The sequence below is a fragment of the Drosophila albomicans genome, chromosome 2L (assembly GCF_009650485.2).
Source record: "Drosophila albomicans strain 15112-1751.03 chromosome 2L, ASM965048v2, whole genome shotgun sequence".
NCBI lineage: Eukaryota > Metazoa > Arthropoda > Insecta > Diptera > Drosophilidae > Drosophila > Drosophila albomicans.
The window spans coordinates 27964672-27983020 of record NC_047628.2 but is presented as its reverse complement, the minus strand read 5'-3'; the positions used below and the strand labels follow the sequence as shown (position 1 = coordinate 27983020).

At 39.2% G+C, this 18349-nt stretch overlaps 2 protein-coding genes across 5 annotated transcripts in view; both read left to right on the top strand.

The window, feature by feature from the left end:
• Positions 1 to 921: 921 nt before the first annotated feature.
• LOC117564868 (uncharacterized) lies at positions 922 to 1685 on the top strand. The gene is made up of 3 exons (XM_034243817.2): positions 922 to 1187; positions 1244 to 1501; positions 1561 to 1685. Exons 1-3 carry the CDS (start codon positions 1027 to 1029, stop codon positions 1583 to 1585), a joined length of 444 nt encoding a protein of 147 aa, XP_034099708.1. The 5' UTR covers positions 922 to 1026; the 3' UTR covers positions 1586 to 1685.
• Positions 1686 to 4416: 2731 nt separating this feature from the next.
• LOC117564858 (uncharacterized) overlaps positions 4417 to 18349 on the top strand; it is a 44498-nt gene continuing 30565 nt past the window's right edge. Inside the window, exons 1-2 of one of the 4 annotated variants that reach the window (XM_034243800.2) lie at positions 4417 to 4490; positions 7745 to 8196. The gene's annotated coding sequence lies outside the window, so the exon portion shown is untranslated. Of the gene's footprint in view, positions 4650 to 4672; positions 4875 to 7744; positions 8197 to 18349 lie in introns of those variants that run through there. The other 3 variants (XM_034243799.2, XM_034243797.2, XM_034243801.2) reach the window with 3 other exon arrangements.

Genomic DNA, 18349 nt, shown 5'->3' with positions numbered 1-18349 from the left:
CCACTGACTCTGCGATTTTCATTTCATTTCAATGTTTATTCAGGACATTTGGCATAGCTTTGTCATAAATCCGCTCGAGATTTCATTGATGCACCACGCTTTCCTGCTTAATGATCTGATTTAAATGGTTTATTTCCCGAATTATGCATGCCACCATTATCCAGTCAAATCCCTCCCCAAAATTGTACCGCAAGTTGCCCACTATTTAACTAACTCTCTAAATTTTCTCTAAATAAAATATGATATATGCCACTTACCGAGTGTTTGATTATGTTGCATAGAAATTCAATTTCTCTCAGTTGTTTAGGCGTCTATTACGCTTCAATGTAAAAGTCACATTTAATGGAAAAAGGAAAACATTATAAATTAGTTATTACATAAAATTGAAAATCTAAATCTTCATTCAAAAACCAAAGCAATTAAATGTTCATCTATCATTTTATAAGTGCCAACAAAACACATTTTATAGGGATACAATAAAATGTGAATAAATAAATGTATTAATAGTTCAATCACTATACAGAGAAATAAAATCTGGATTGAAAAAATCTTGATTTAAGTTTTTTTCGATCTTAAAAAGAACAATCTTGAAATAGGATTTTTAGGTTAAAAACATCTTAAATCAAGATTTGTATGCTAAATTGCATTTTAGAAAAAATTAATACTAAAATCTAGATTCAAGTTTGTTTTATTCTAGATTTAAATGAAAATTTGCAATCTTGATTTAATAATAAACCTTCTTTGTTCAATCCATACAAAAAATCTTGATTCATGATTTTATTCTTGATATTTGGCACGTTGTTTTCTTCTGTGCACCTAAATCTTAGTAAATGGATTGCAAACTATATTACTCGTATTATTACTGGAAAAATATATTTTTCATTTCCTTTAAGTAGTCTTATTTCTTGTTCCTTTCGAACTGTCAAAAATTTCTATTCAAATTCGATCTAGTATCACAATAATTTTCATATAAACAACTGCTCTAAAACAGAAAAACATTTAAATACCAATTCTTTTCAACTACAAATGGCTTGCAAGCGAAAGACCCGCTTATGGGTGCCACAAATGGATGCCTCAGACATGAAGACAACCACGCAGATTATGCTGGAGTCAGGATCGCGTCCTCAGCGCACTCTCTGCACCACCGAACACAAACTTGTCAACTTTCAGTCCTTCAACATGGATGAGTAAGGTTGACTATTAATTTAACCAATAAGCAAGCTATAAATTCATTTAATTCCAGTCCACGCTATGGTCCAATGGAACCTGAAGAAGAACTGGTGCAGCCTTTGAGATCTGGTTATATGCGAGAGTTCACTCAACCTTATCCTTCGCGTTGCAAACCTCTAGAACCCAAGGGAGGAACTCCTGATTTTATGTTCAATCGTTTGCCAAAGAATGACTTTGATCCAAATACTGGCACCTATTACAAATTCCTCGACGATCACATGCACATTATTCCCGAGGTGCGCAAGAAAGTCAACTTCTTTAGGCAATTGCGGTAAGTGAAGCGATAGTTGTTATAACACTAATAATTAATTTGTTTCCTTTCTTACACAGCAATCAATCATTTCTGCTTTATTAAAAGCAGCCAAATTGCAAATTGTAAAGAGAAAATAATAAATTGTTATTGTTGAGTTCGATGAGCATAATTCAAGCGATAGTTTGGCAATAGTTGTTCGATAGTTTTGCCATAGTTTCTTGTGATTTTACTTAAGAAGTTCGTCGCCTAATTGCTTGACAATTTGTTGTGTAATTTGGCTCAATCATCATTCAAGTCACGCTACAACTTAAAAGCAACCCTTTGCTGGCAAAATGTGTCAGTTGCACTTTTGTGCTCTCCTTTCAATGGAAATCAATTAATTTTGCATACATAAACTCGATTGCCAGCCAGCTAGCCAAGGGGACAATCAGTCCAGTCCAGTTGAGTGTGTGTCTCTTATTAGGTTAAAGCTGGGGCAAATTCTGAGAAAACGCTAACAAATTGCAATTAATAATGCAAAAGGCTATCCCCAGCAATGCAGCTACTCGATATACGATATATATTTCTCTCTCGATTCTCAACTTTCTCGTATTGCGCTGGCAATTTGCATAAATGCTACCAATAACTGAGGGCTGGGGGAGTGAGGGAGGTGGTGTCAAACTAATGGCAAAGTATGACAGCTCTGATTTATTATGCGAGGTAATTAGTTTGGCCTGTTTAGCAGCCAAGGAAGCCAACCAGGCAGCATTGATACCAACAACTGCATCGCATTTCTTCGCTTGCGTCGATGACAAGACCGTAAAAAACAACCACAACAATAACAACAAGAGCAACTGGCGGCCCTTTAATGGTGATGGCGATGGCGATGACGATGACGATGTCGAGCAGGAGAAGGACGAGCAAGGACGATAAAGTGGTCGAAAACAAAACACTCTTAGCCGCCAGTTGACAAGCGCATGAAAGTCAAAATGAATGTTGCAAAGTGACAGAGAACGCAGGACGAAGTGCACAGAGAACACACACACAACGATGCTGCTGCAACGGAAGTCGCCATTGTGGTTGACAAACAGAACATGGACATGTTGTGGCAGAGAAAGAGACGAGACAAGAGACAAGAGGCAGGCCGCAAGCGACAGGCGGCAGTCCATCAATTAGAAAGGGCCAACTTGCTGCTAAGTTTTCAATCTCGCAATGAAAACTGACACCGAACAGCAGCTTCCACTAAGATGAAAGCGACACCTAGTGTTAGAAATCGAGAACGAACTGTGATCACACATTGCCCCAAAGTGTTGACTCAATCGGGTTTGGGCGCAAACAAAGAAACGCTGTCCAAGCAAACGGAAACCGAGTGAATTGTAGCCAACCGAAAGGACAAACTCAATTCCTGCGGATAAGTTGAAGAGCTCCAACTTTAATGCTAGTTAAGAGTGTTAGCAATTAAAGGTGATAAGTAATTGCATCACATGGAAACTAGATTAAATTGAGAAATCATATGAAATTTGTTATAGTTAAGGGGACTATTTAGATGATGTTTATGGTATTAATAGTACAATGCATATACTAATCTAAGATTAATTCAAACTTAAAATATAATAAGAACTACAATAAAGCTTTGAAAGCATATTAAAAACCTTGATAATTTACTTCAAACATAGTTAATACTACAATACGTTAAAGTATTATTTAGTGACTAAGTTCTAGTTCAGTTCAACTTAATTCAATTCAAAGCTTCGAAAGCTCATTAAAGCAGCTCTCGACGTAAGCTCACTGGAATCAAGCTCCCTACCATCAAAATAAAGTTTTGAAAGCATATTAAAAGCACTGATAATTTACTTTAAACATGGTTACCACAGTATTGAAAGCAACCGTAATACGTTTACTATAATGCGTACAGTATTATTTGGTAACTAAATTCATGTTAAACTTATTTCAATACAATGCTTCGAAAGCTCATTAAAACAGCTGACAAAGTAAGTTCACTGGGGTCAAGCTCGCTACCATAACATGGTTAACTCAATTCAAGTTTTAAATCAAATATGAAGCTTTGAAAGCACATTAAAAGCTGTAATAAATTTACTTTACACAAGGTTAGCACTGTGTTTAAGGATGTTAATAATACTTACAGTATTATATAGTTACTAAATTCAATGCAAAGCTTCAAAAGCTCATTAAAGCAGCTATTAACGTAAACTCAACTGAATCAAAACGCTTTTTATAACTTCCCAAAATATGCAATATTGTATACAAACTCCAATGATAAGTCTGAACAGCGGAAGAACATTAGCTCAAGAAAGGCTGTTATCCATTTGTTAAAGCATACTTGTAATACGTACAGTATTATTTGCTAACTAATTTCATGTTAAACTTAATTCAATACAAAGCTTCGAAAGCTCATTAAAACATCTGTCAATGTCGTGTACACAAACTGTAATAATAAGTCTGAACAACAGAAGAACATTAGCTCAAGAAGAATTGTTTCTAAATTCCTGTCAGAGCTAGCCTTGCTTGGGCATACATCAGAGTGACGAGACTATTAGGCAGAGGACACACTTGCAACTGCAACTGCAGTAGCAGAATTGACTGATAACCGGCCATGGGCAACATTCAACAAGCTTTCACCAATGCGTGCGAATGCGAAGAAACTCACCACACACCAACAAATGCCGGCATGAAGCACTCTCTCATCGCTTGCTCTCTCTCTCTCTCTCTGACTTCGGGACACGTGCGTGGCACGCGCTCTCTCGCTGTGGACACGAAGTTGCGACAAACTCAACACACTGTGCGGCACGAGTGGCAAACATCGTGTGTGTGTTGTGTGATAAGAGACCAAGAGTCGCCTTCGTGTTCGCTTCAATTTGCGTTCTCGTTTACATTCTCGTTGCATGGGCTCGTGTCTTGGGCAGCCGTGGAGCTCAAATCAGTCAACTCGGAAACGTGGCCAAGTTCGTTTTGCGGCGATATCGTTGCGGCACTTTTAGCCTGGCCAAAACACACACAAGAATTGGCAGTAAGCAAAGCCAAAGGCAACAAAGCCAACTGCCAACAATCTCAACTGCCAACCAATAAAATAAATATTTTAGTGTTCAGTGTTCGTGTTGAAAAGTGCGTCGAAACCAAAACCAAAACAACAACCCAAATTCGAAAGGTGTGACAAAGTGAAAGAAAGGTGTGTGAGTGTGTGTGTGTTGAAACTCGAACAACAAAGAAGCGTGTGCGAGGGAGTTTGTGGCATGTGTAATTAATTTTTGGCATTTAAATTGAACGCCATCAACATCCGAGCCGAGGCCTTAAATCAATTTGATAAATTTGCATTTTTTGCGTTAAAAATGGCAAAGAAAATACAACAGCAGCAACAGCAACAACAACAATAATAACAAAGGCAGCAGAAACCGTAACAGCAACAAAACAGGACAACACAACACAGCACACACAAAAAAAGGGCAACCGCAAAAAAGAAGGCAGAGTGGAGAGCTGAGCAGAGCAGGCCTGGCAGCAGAAAAAAGCCAATTTAATTTACAAATTACAAATTGATGGGGTAGCCCCCCTCACTCTCTCTCTTCCTCCTCTCCTTCCTCAAAAAAGGGAAAACAGCCTTTGCCGAGAAATAAATTCACAATACGCTTGTTCCTCGACTCGAGTCTCGAGCTCATCCTGTGTCATCCAGCAGGAGGCAGAAACATACAAATTGGGGGTCCATAAAGCAGATCATCGATTCAAAGTATTTTTGGTATTTCGGTAGGGAGGAGGAGTTTGCTCCTCCCTACGGAATTGAATTAGTTTGAAATGAGCCGGAAATTTGCTTAAATCAGATTAATTTAATTAAATTAACATCGATTAGTGCGATTCGGGCATGTTTCAGCCAATTAATGTTCAACTCATGTGAGAGCAAAGAGCAAAGAGTTCACAGCAAAAATCAGTTCAATATTTTGCGATTGAATTTGACATTGAGTTGTAGACTAATGGGTTTGATGGATGTTATTGGAAGTTAAGGAATTTCAATCGGTTTTTAGCCCCAACAAATTATGTTTCATGTGCGAAGAAGTTCTATGAGGAATATCAAGTTTTAACTATACGAATAATGTTTAAAGAAACTCCTAAATTGAAATATTGTTCCAAGGAATTCGTTATTTCCATTTCCAAGCTAGGTGGAATACTAAATTTAAACCATACAAAATATTACTTAAAGAAGAGTTCACAGCAAAAAGTAATTCAACATCTGAATGAAATATTTTGTGATTGAATTTGACTGGGTTTGATGGATGTTATTAGAAGTAAACGAATTTCAATCAGTTTTTAGCCCCAGCAAATTATGTATCATGTGAGAAGAAGTTCTATGAGGAATATCAAGTTTTAACTATACAAATAAATTGAAATATTGTTCTAAGGAATTCGTAATTAAATTTTCACTTCCATGCTTGGTGGAATACTAAATTTGAACCACACAAAATATTACTTGAAGATTCTCCTAAACAGAAATTCTGTTCTAGGGAATTCTTAGTTGAATTTCCATTTTCATGCTTGAAAGAATATCAAATTTAAAACATACAAATATTACTTAAAGAAACTCCTAAATTGAAATATTGTTCTAAGGAATTCGTAATTTAAATTTTGGAATACTAAATTTAAACCCTACAAAATATAACTTAAAGATTCTCATAAATAGAATTCTTAATTAAATTTCCATTTCCATGCTTAGAAGAATATCAAATTGAAATCATACAAATATTACTTAAGGATTCTCCTAAACAGAAATTCTGTTCTAGGCAATTCTTAATTAAATTTCCATTCCATACTTGAAGCTTTCTTCTTTGTCTGTGCTGCACTCAGACCGACCTCACTTGAACCCTTGTTGCGATTACAAAACGTGGCAACATCCACTTAGAGCTGACCTCTTGGCAAGTGCAGAACAAAAGCGAAAACATGTCAACGGCGAAAGGGAATGAAACAAAGCTTCAAATGACAAACATTTAACGATTTTTCATAATTTAAAGCATTTTTCATAATTTTTTGTGCATTTCTGCTTTGTTTTTATGCGTATTTTTTTGGTGTATTTTTTATGCTTTGCTATTTGCTGTCGTCTTTTTTAATGTGGTGCTAAGAAATCTCGCATTTGCACTTTGAAGGACGCAAAATAACAGCAGACTATGGAGGGGAAGGGAGGGGCGAAGGCAGAGAAGAGTAATAATAATAAAATGAAGGAAACGTAGATAAACAAAAATAAAAGAATAAGTTGAAGAAAAATGACTGAGACGTGCCTCGTATGCAAATATTTGCAAAACGTAGACTAATAAGTAGAAAGGGAGACTGCCCGAGGGCTTGAAGAGGGGAGGAAGAAGAAGGGATGGGGGAGAGCGAGACTACAACAAAGCCACAGTCAGAGTGAGAGAGCTAGAGTGGCCTCTGCCAAAGGGAAATCCTTCAAGCGCCTGGCCTGAGCTTGGCCTCATGATAGTCGTGTCGTGTCGCACAGGAAACACTGTGTTGCCCCTTGCCTTCCTCCCCCGCTTCCCCCGCATAGCTGACTAGAAGCAGGCCAGGATGTCGAAGGATGTGGCAGAGGCAGAGGCAAGGTGTGCGCCGACCTCGAGGCACAAATGAGAACGGAGATAAAAATGCAGAAAGGCAGCCCGAAATGAGTTGCACCCATTTCCCACTTTCCTTCCTCCCTTTACCACTCTCCTTTCCCTCAGCACATTTTCATCTGCTTGCGTGTGCTCAAGTGCGAATTTTGAGTCGAGACGAGTCGAGGCTTAATCTGCTTGGCATCAACAAATACTTTTCATAAATTAAACAATCATTTTTCTTGAATTTATTGCAACAACAGCAACAACAACAGCAACAATGTCTGGCGCAATCTTTCAAAATTTCAATTGCCTTGCCTCGAGTGTGTGTGTGTGTGTATGGATGAGTGTGTTGGAAAAATGAAACAAATTTCATTGCATAATTCATTACACATTTTGGGCGGCAACAACGAGGCAATTGGGAAGCTGTCAGAACGGCGCCTCCTGCAGCTTCTCCTCCTCCCCTCCTTTTGCCATTTGGCATGGTCATAAATCTTTTGACATATGCGTTGCCATAACCATATAGAGAGCACACACACTCGGAGAGTAGGGAAAAGGAAGAGGGGAGGAGAGGAGAGAAAGGTCGTCCAACGAGCTGAAAAAATGCGTATTAAATTTTTATTGTTTGTTCCAATGTATTTTTTTTTTCTCTTGCCGCTCTTCTGATTGTTGTTATTGTATTTGTGCTGACATTTTGCAGTTAAACGAATAACAAACAATAAACTTGACAAAGCCTATAAACAATTTACGCCACGACGAGAGAGGAGAGGAGAGGAGAGGGGGCGTGGCTAAGCCCCGCGAGTGCTTTTCAATTGTGCAAAGGGCTAAAGCGAAATGCAAATTCATTCAACTCACTCGCTGACAAGTGACTAAAACAATAAACACACAAAATGCTTGACTAAAATACCAACAACAACAACAACCACAACAACAATAACAACAACAGCAATAAAAGTAGCTGAGTGGACGAGCGATCAATCGAGCAACCATCAAGTGCAACAACAGCAGCCACATCAACATCCTCCAAAATAACCGATTCGAGGAGGAGGAGGGGAACCCATAATAATAAAGGGAGGAAGCAATTGAAACGATTGGCAACACTTTTACGAGTTGCCAACTACTTTTTACAACGAATTTTCATTATTGCACAAGGTAAGCGGCTCATTCCATTTTCACTATTTCCACTATTTCCACTCTTTCTACCTTCTCCACATTCCACTTTACACTCTTCACTTTCTCGTTACTTTCGCCCATTCGCTGCAGCTTTCCCCGACTGCAGTTTATTATTGGGTTTAAAATTCGGACTTCAACTCACTTCTCCAAGGACCAATTCGATTTGCAGCAGTAAAGTTGCAAGTACGAGGAAAAGAGGAAAAGTTCAACATTAGTTTTCCCTGCCGAGTTTCCACTGTTGTTAAAACAATGCACAACGCAAAATGTTGTGAAACAACAAACATTATCGAAGCTAACTGCATTTTTGTTAAATTCCAACTGCAGCTCTATAGACATTTTTCGTTTACTGCACAAGTCTTTCTCTCTAATGCCTTTCAAATGAAAACAATTGATCAACTGAAGGCAGTTCTTTTGTTTTCTATCCACTTTTCATTAAACTAGTTGAACATTGCGTAAAACAGATTCGTACTTACATACTGCCCAAAAAAGTATGCTACACTTTTTGTTGCCAGTTTGTTTTCGAGTTTTTCGGGGTTGTTTTCCAATCAAATGCAAGTGAATATCTATAAAAAGAATAAGAAAGTAATTAAAGAAAAGTATTTTATGCCTAAGTCAGCTTAAATCAGCTTAAATATTTATTATTGGCTGTCTATTAAATTAACCTATTTATGCTCATAAGCTGTAACTTTAATTTCCACTTTTGAATAATAATAAATTGCTACCTCTCAAGGTAATTAAATCAATTGATAAACTGAAGGCAGTTCTTTTGTTTTCTATCCACTTTTCATTAAACAAGTTGAACATTGCGTATAACAGATTCGTACTCACATGCTGCCCAAAAAAGTATGCTACATTTTTTGTTGCCAGTTTGATTTCGAGTTTTTTGGGGCTGTTTTCAAATCAAATGCAAGTGAATATCTGTAAGAAAAAATGAAAAAGTAATTAAAGAAAAGTATTTTATGAATAAGTCAGCTTAAATATTTATTATTGGCTGTCTATTAAATTAACCTATATATGCTCATAAACTGTAACCTTAATTTCCACTTTTGAATAATAATAAATTGCTACCTCTCAAGGTAATTGAAGTGCTGCTCTCAATGCGCACTTCATCACACATGTTGATGAACTCACCGTCTGACTTGCTGACCTGCTGCTCGACGAAGGTTGCCCTTCTGGCTTGGCTCTTCATTATGATTATCGTTTCCTTTTTAAGCTGTCAGCTCAATTAAATGCTTCTTTCTCCCCTCGCACTGCTCGCAATGCATTGCCACATAATTAAGAGAACTTTGCTCCCGTCACAAAAGCAACTCTCCGACCACTTTTCGAGGGGATCGAGTGGAGAGGGGTCGAGCAGCCAAAGCCAAAGCCAAGAGAGAGCTCTCGAATTGGAAGCACATGTCCAATCTGCTGGCTTATATCATCTTTCAACTTGACTGTGCGAGTGTCTGATGTTGGGAGGCACTTTCGAAAAACGCTGACAGGCTGCATGCCCCCTCCCCCCCTTAAAAAAGTCTGTCGCTCTCTACATGTGTCCCTCTCTTCTCTCCCTTTCCTCGCTGCGTTGTAACTGGCCCGAAAAAAAGTTGTTCAAGTTACTATTCAAACGCTTTTCAGCAGCTGCCGCACCAAAATCCCTTTTTAATTTTTCATGGCTGCCTCCCCTTCTGCACTTCATTCACTCAAAGTCAGCGCAAACAAAAAAGCCAGCCGAGGGAGGGGGAAGGTAGCAAAAAGAGAGACAAACAGACACACACACATACATACAAACACAATGCATATGCATATATTGTAGCTGGGGTTCTGCGGAGCATATTTAACCCATTGCAAACACATTTGCATGCACTCAACTCGACTCCGTTTGGGTGATGGGGAGGGGAGAGATGGGGGGACGGAAGGCAGACTGAGGTTAGGAACTGGTTTGGGGTTTCGCTTGCGGTCGAAAGTCCCGTCTGAAGTCTTGTCCTGCGTCCAGCTGCCATTTTGCATTCTCAAATTCAAATTCTCATATGTTAAGCGTGAAAAATGACTTGAGATGGGTTCAACTGCCTCCGCTTTTCTCTCTTTCTCTTCTCCTCTCCTCTCTCTAACTCTATCGCTCTGTTTGCTGGCCTCAAACTGCCCAGTGGACTGACAAAATATTTGCATAGTAAATGGTTTTATTATTAACTGTGTAAACTTTTATTTTAGAGGCCCTTAACTTCTGCCTTCTCCCCCATCGTTTACTCCTGAAAATGTGGCCGCAATTTTCATAAAATGTTTTAACAAACTTGTTAAAATATTTGCCAAGTCGCTGGAGCTAAGCAACCCGTCAATGGGCTCCGCTGGTCAACGCGGCGTATGCACAATAAAATTAAGCGACTCTCGAGAGCTGATTAACTAAGAGATACCCTCTTGAATTCTGGCTTTATTTAAGCTTAAAGCATTGACAGTTTGTTAAACTATTTCAACTTCCGAAACTTTCCACTATTGATCCCACTTTCCACCCCTTTCCTCATCCCTAACTACCCCTTCAATCGCATTTGGTTTACTGGGTATAATCAATTAAATCTTTCGCACGCTTTTAATTAAAATTTCCCTCGAGTTACATAATGAAGTTAACTCGTTTTTTTTTTTATTTCGGTTTTGATGTGGACTATGACGATGTGGCGCGCAAGTTTGCCTTTTAGCCACGCCCACAATGCCACAGCTTTGGCGCGTTTGCCGCCTCCTGTCGCCACTCACGTAAATAAAGCGCGAAATTTAAAGCTTGAATCTCATTAAAATGGTTTTATTGCCACATTGGGAGCAGCCAGTAAAAAGGGGGAGACTGGAGAGGGGTGGGGATTCAGTGGGAGGCGGGGGGCGTGTGCAGCTTCCATTTCGTTACACATTTATTTTCTCGCTCATAGTTTCAATTTGGAGCGTTGGCAGCGCTGCGCTGCGCTGCGGGTGTCAATTTCATTGAGCGCGCTTTGAAGTTGCCACGAAGTCGCACAGTCCCTGAGGGAGCCACAAGAGGGGGAGGGAGAGTGTGGTGGTGCTGTGGACAGACAATTCGCATTGACACAATTGAAATCGATGGCAGCCAAAGAATAAAATACGAGCACACAAAAACTATAGGGGCGTGTGTGTGTTTTGCCTCAATAACCAAACCAAACCAAACCTAAGCTGAGCGCCCGAGTTGCCACAAATGTTGCCTCTATCTCTGCCCCCTCCTCTTCCCCTCATCGTCCACACTTTGCGGCCAATATGCAAAACCCAAAAAACCGTTCAACTCAATTTGCGGCACTTTTTTGGCATTTTTGGGTTATATTTTTTTGTGTGCAGTTCTTTTCGGCTTTTGTCGTCGACGTCTCCCAGGCAAAGTTTCTATTTTTATAACTCGCGAGCGAGCCAATAATTTTCATTTTAAGTTGGCATTTTTGGTGGCTGCCACACGCAGCAACAGCAGAGTGCCACAGTCTCCACAGGAGTCACAGCTGCGACTCTCTTTTTTTTGTTCTGGTTTTGTTCTTTTGGGATCGTCGAACAAGGACTTGGCCTCCGTTTTGGGAACCGTTTATGCGGAAAATTACACTAAAATAGACACAAAATGCTATTTGTGGCTGGCGGTGGCAACAGCCATTGGCAACAAATAAGCACAGCAAATGCCACCGCCAGGCAGCAGCCAACAGCCAACAAATTGAATGTGGCTTAGCTTTTGCCCTAACTCCATTCGCATTCTACACGCATTCATTCTGCTCTCACTCACTCCTCTCCCTCTCTCTGTCTCTCTCTGTTACACTCTGTGACGTCATCAATTTCGTCTAAGCTTTCAATATTGAGCTGCTTTAAATAAGCGACTGAAAGCAAATTTGTTGAAAAGGGTGCTTAAAGGCATTGCAAGGCAAAGCTGGCCCAAGAGAAGCGGGAAAGCATTTAAGATAAAATATTGTCAGAGTGCTACTAAAGTTAAGTTTTAGTGCCTCATACTTTTAACAACGAAAATAACTTTACTTTCTGAAAATTAAAACTAACTACAGATTGTAATCTTTCTTCTAGATCATTTTTTAAGTGAAGTATTATAAGATTGCTATTATGGTTTAATATCTGTGCCTTATACTTTTAAATATGATCAGAAATTTACTTTTTGGAAACTAAAACCTAACTAGTGACAACAACATATAAAATCGTTACAGTTTGTAATCTTTCTTATAGGTTAAGGTATCTTTTCTTAAGCTCAATACAAGAGAAATATTGTCAGAATGCCATTAAGAATGAGTATTTGTATTTTTAAAATAAAACTACATTAACTTCTTATAGTTCGAAATCTTTCTAGCTACATTCGAGTGTGCTGTGAGATATCCGCTACCCATTTTGAATAAAAGGACTGTGCGGTATTATTCTTAAAATATACCGAAATAATGTACCACAAAAATACTACAAATATACCTATAAGTGGTATATTACTAAAAATCATACATTCAAAATATACCAAATGAATGTACTACAAAAATATTAAAATATACCAAAGGCTACAATTGCCACATTGATATAGTACTACATTTAATATAAAACATACTAAATTAATATGCCGTAAAAATACTAAAATATACCAAATGAATAAATGGTATATTAATATAGTACTATATTAAAAATATAACATAAGGTACAAAATATACCAGATTTTATCCCATTTTCTTGGAGGCACAAAGTTATCATACCTTTCTACCCTGTGGGTGTCGAGTATAAAAATCAAAGTATAATTATAAATATTAAGGCAGCTAGACTATCTTCAACGAAACCTCAAATTGAGTGATAAAACATAGTATAAACCTCACTTCATTTTAAAGCTTTGCTATTTGCAGTCGCCTGCAGCAAGGTCATTTCTATTCTGAGCTGGCTTTTAGAGTATTAATATCTCAACTCGTGATTTGATAGCATTGATCAAATTAACCTTTTGGCCTATGGATGCTTTTAGCGTTGACCGTCATAATTAGTTGATTTCGATTGGTTTTTGGCTCAACTTTGGCATTCAAATAATCAAATTTAGTCAGCTTTCACTGAGTTTTCCTTTCTCCACTCTCCTCTCTCCACTTTTGAATGTCCTTGCGCGGCGCTCTTTACAGTTTTTCCATTTTTAAACACTCACACATGGCTCGTTGGCATATGAAAAGCCCATTAAAACATCATTCAGCCAGTGACAGTCTTCCCCTTGTGCCTCCTCCCTTCCCCTTCGCTGTTCTCATTGCCATTTCCCTAGGTGACAGTTAATTTTAACTGCGAGTGACGGAAAATGTCGAAAAAAGCCAAATAAAAACTGCATTAAAAATTGGCTAACAAAAAAGACGAAAAAAAGAAATTAAAGGCCAAGTAAATTTGGCAGTTGGCACATTCCGAAAAAAAAGAGAAAAAGGAGGAGAAATAGAGTGCGAGGGAGATGCGAAAAGTGTGTTGCATTTAATTGTTTTGAGAGCAAAAAGTGCAGCCAGCCAGGATAAATTTGCCTTTTTCTGCTGTTATTTGTGTAGTTGACTCGTTCGTTGGTTGTTGTTGTTGTTGTTTCCAGTTGTCTGCAGCAGCAGCTACACAACTACAGCAGAAACAACAGTGGAACACACACACACACACAAGACAACTAAAACAACAACTGCAGAGACAGAGGCAGAGACAGATTCTGAATCAGAGAATCAGAGAAAGAGCGAGTGCAACAATCAAGAGTAAATATAAATAAAAAGCCAGGCAAAAGTTGTGCTGAGCCAGGACGAAAAGACAGGCCACTTATGCATGTCCTGTTGGCACCACACACACACACTGATGCACACACAGAATTACACACACAAAGGGCTGACAAGATATGTCGGGCTAAAGACGAGACCTGGACGAGACGGTGCAGGGAGTTGGCTGACAGCAGCGAGACGTAAAGAGGTGAGAGAAGGAATGATGAGAGTGAGTTGAGGTGAGGAGTAAAAGAAGTAAAAGGAGACAAAGCATCGCTTGTGAGTGCATATAATCTGAGGCTCATCATCTGCAGCTGAAAGCAGAAACAGGGAGGAAGGGAGGAAGGGAGAGAGAGAGGAGGCAGTTGCATGGAGTAAGCAAAACAAATCCTTGCCAAGACACATATGCATATCCTTGCACGTATGTTACATATGGCCTGCATGTCTGTGTCCTGGCCTGGCTTATACCAGCTCTCTCTCTCTCTCTCTCTTTCTCTAGCTGTCTGTCTGTCTGTGTGCGAAAAACAATGCAATTCTTCCGCACTTTTTGCCTGCTCGCTCGTTTGTAAGCAAAAGTCCTTTAGCACAAATTTTTGTATGCTCCTCGTCATAAAAAGCACAACAATCTCGCTCCTCCATCTCTCTCTTCCTCTCTCTTGCACTCTCTTTCTCACTCTGTCTTTAGGTAAATATGGAATACGTGCGAGTCTCAAGCTCAAACTCATATGCAAATACAAGAGTAGACAAAATGCGTTTCCGCATTAATGCGTTTTGTTTTGGCCATCCCAATCCCCATTCCCATTCCCAACCAGTCGAGGACTTACACCAGGACATCCAAATGGATATTAGTTGTCACAGTGAGTGAACACACACACACAACACTCACACATTTGCACACACCACAGCAGTTCATCCTTCTAGTTAGTTATGCATAATACGACTACTGTCTCAACTGTCTGTTTGCCCATAAATGAAAACTAAACTAGAGGAATGATCTCAAATTAAATGAAAACTTGTGTTGTCCGACTAAAACGACACTAAATCCCACTTTATGATTGCCATTCACGACGCTTCGATATATTAAATATGGCATTTTCTTAGACTTACCATAATGTTTACCTTCAACAGAATAACACTGGTTGAAAGTGGATCTAAAAGCAAAGATATATGAAGATATTATAAACAATTATCGAACTAAGAGCTTTAATGTTTGTTTAACAACTTTTGGCAAAATGTAGATTATTTTAGTTATGATTAAAATGAAATATTTAAATTTCAATTTCATATTAGAAATAATATATTTAAGTCTTAGTTAATATGGCTAAAATATAATCTTTTGAAGAATCTAAAAAGTATGTCATAGAAGTGAAAATAATGAATTCATTATCCTCCGAAATCAAGTTCACAGCTTAAACATTTTCCGTCTTTACTCAGCTCATCAATAAAGTCAGTTATTCATTAAAAGACTTTCGCGTTATCTAGGGATTTGCCAGGATTTAAAGCTTTTCGCCCCAAATTAATCAGATTAACTAATCCCACTAATTGCTGGGCGTAACTTTTGAAAACTTTCGACACCTTAAGAAGCTGCTTTGCAAACTGTGAAACGTAAAATGTAAAGTGTAATGTGTAAATAGGAAAGGAGTTGAAATATTCTCTCTCTCTCTCTCTCTCTTTCGCACTTGCTATCTCTTTCGGCATGTGCCCATTTCGCGTGTCCGTTTCTCAAGCCACTTTCTGGTTTAAAAGGCGCATTCGTTGCGCCTGCCACAGCAATAACAAGTATACGCACTGCAGCCCCAGCCTCACTTTCTTGGCTGTCATAAATCACTTGAGTTGCCTCAAAATGTGCATCTCTCCAAGTGGGCTGAGGGCTGAAGGCTGTAGGTTGTGGGCGTGGCTGTGGCGTGTGTAACTGCGCAAAATGCTCGAGCACCAAATAAAATGGCAACGTGCAAAATGCTGGCCCAAAAAAACTTAACTCAACTCGCACAGAAAGTGGAAGAAGAGAATAAACTTTTCGTATTTTCCGACGAAAATTCCAGCTTTCCACTTTCCCTCGTTGTTGCGATAAAGCGTGCCAAGCAAGAGATACATATTAATTGCTGTTCTTCTTCTCAGCCAACAACAAGAAGACAATGCCAACAACTTGTGCGTTTTTGTGTGTTGAAATGCTAAACAGCAAAACTTCGTGTTGTTTGCTTGTTGCTTTTACTGTTGCTGTTGCTTTTACTGTTGCCTTTGCTTTTGTTGCTGTCGCTAACAAATGGCCAGAGCTTAGCTGCTGCAAGAAACATGGCAACCATGGCAACCCAACTGAACCCAATCCCAAACCCAAACCCAAAACCAAAAACGCAAAACCAAAAACCCAAGAACTAAACTAACAAGCGCATTGGGACTGCGTCTGTGACAGCGAGCAGAATCTGAGAAAGGGAATGAGAATGCGGATGAGAATGAGAATCAGAGTGAGACTGAGAATCAGTTCTGAGCACTCTCTTGATGGTCAGTGGCGGCATTTAAGAGGGGGAAAAGGCTGAGAGACAGGAATTTCGTCTTGTCAAATTTGCAACATAAGTAAATGACAATTGTTAAGCAAATAAAATAAGATGGCTTGAGCTTAAGCTACAGTTTATTAAATGCCAAATTCTAGTAAAGTAAATTAATGTCTTACTTAAAATTTCTTACAACAATTGAATTCTTTTAAGCCCTGTGAAGTGAGAAAACTTTTTAGAATTGAAGTGATAACTGAACGAATTAAAATTATTAAAAAAGTTGCACTTCAATGGTCTAATGTTTTCTCTCAAAAATCGAAATCTTTTTAATTGGTTTGAAGCCTATTTTCATTCATTCAATAACTAAATAAATTCCACTTTCATATGAAAATAAAATGCCTACATTTTTGTCAACTTTTAATTAAGTTGTTAACTTTTTCTTTAACTAAATTGTCTACTCAAATTCTCAAGGTTCATCTACTCAAGTCAAGCAAAAGTGTGCTTTATATTTACGCAGAAATATGCTGCATTTTATTTGGTCTTTGCCACTCTATTCTACCATAATAGTATCAAGTCTAGTTCTGTCGAGTGTTCCGCTTTCCATTAGCTTTGAGTGCTCATCACAAACACTTTGAATGCGCTGCGTTCACTTGAGAAATGTATCCGACTACTCTGCTCTTCTCTATCTCTATCTCCAGCTCTTTCTCTCATTCTCTATCTTATTTCTTCAACATTTTGGGAAGCTGTGTCGCAATTCATTAACTCTCAACATCTTCCTCAAGTTGGCAAATGTCATTTCAATTGCAACTCACTCAGCTAGCTTTCCACCCCCCTCCCCGCTGTCTCTGGCCACCCCCTTTTCATCACTTCCCCCTCCTCCTTCACTGCTCGCTGCTTTAGCTGAAATGTTGTCTTGTTGAATTATGCCACGACGCACTTAATCATTTGCGTTTTCTTTGCCGCATCCGAAAAGTTTTTGCATGCCAACGATTTTCACTGTTTGTTGTTTGTTGTTTTAGTTGTTTCAGTTGTTGTTGTTGTTGTTGTCTCTCGTTACAGTTGTTCTCGCCTTTCTCGCTAGTTGCAGCATATTTCTAGTTGTTTTTTTGGCCATTGCCAAGTTTCAACGCTAAAGACCGCAAAGAGCATGAGACGTTGTTACTTTGCTGTACTTTGCTGCTTGCTGTTGTTTTTGCCCGCTGTCAAAACTAAGCAAGTGTCGCCCCAGTTAACAGTCATCGCTCCCTCTCTTTCGCTCTCCCCCTCTCTCTCACTCTGTTGTCTGTCTGTGGGTCAACATTTCAGAGCTAACCACAATGAGCCACTTGAGAAAACTTTGGGCAAACGACGAATTTAACTAAGAACTTTTGGCGTTTGCCACTGCGGTTGCTCCCCATAGCACCACCCACCACATCACTACCCACTCACTACCCACAGCAGCACCCACACTCTCTCTACATACGTAGTAAGTCAATAGAAACAGGTCCTACCGCAACAAACTCGAGCTCTGCTCTCTCGCATGTGAGTTTGTGTTTGTGTGTGTGTTGTTATTTGTTGGGCATGCGGGTCGTATGATTAATATTAAAGTTGCCACAGAGTGAAAATTAAGCTGGGCACCAGCTACAACGACGACAGGCAGCATAAGTTTTGCCGAGCACGCAGCTCAACAAAGCGAAGAAGGGGGCGCAAAAAAAAGGGGGCAGAAACTAAAGCAAAGACACGCAAAATGTTGGCGGTCCTCAGGGCAGCAAAAGGAAGGGAGGAGGGAGGCAGGAAGGAGGCAGGTTGAAGGACGACTGTTGCCAACGTTTAAATCAGATAAACATTTCGTCTTGCTGGGTGTTGTTGTTGTTGTTTGTTGTTGAGGGGCGGGGGGTGTGGCAGTTGCTGGTGTGATAAAGCTGCAGGCGGCAACTTAATTTCTTTTTCTGCGCTTTGTTGTTGCTGCTTTGCTGTTGTTACTGG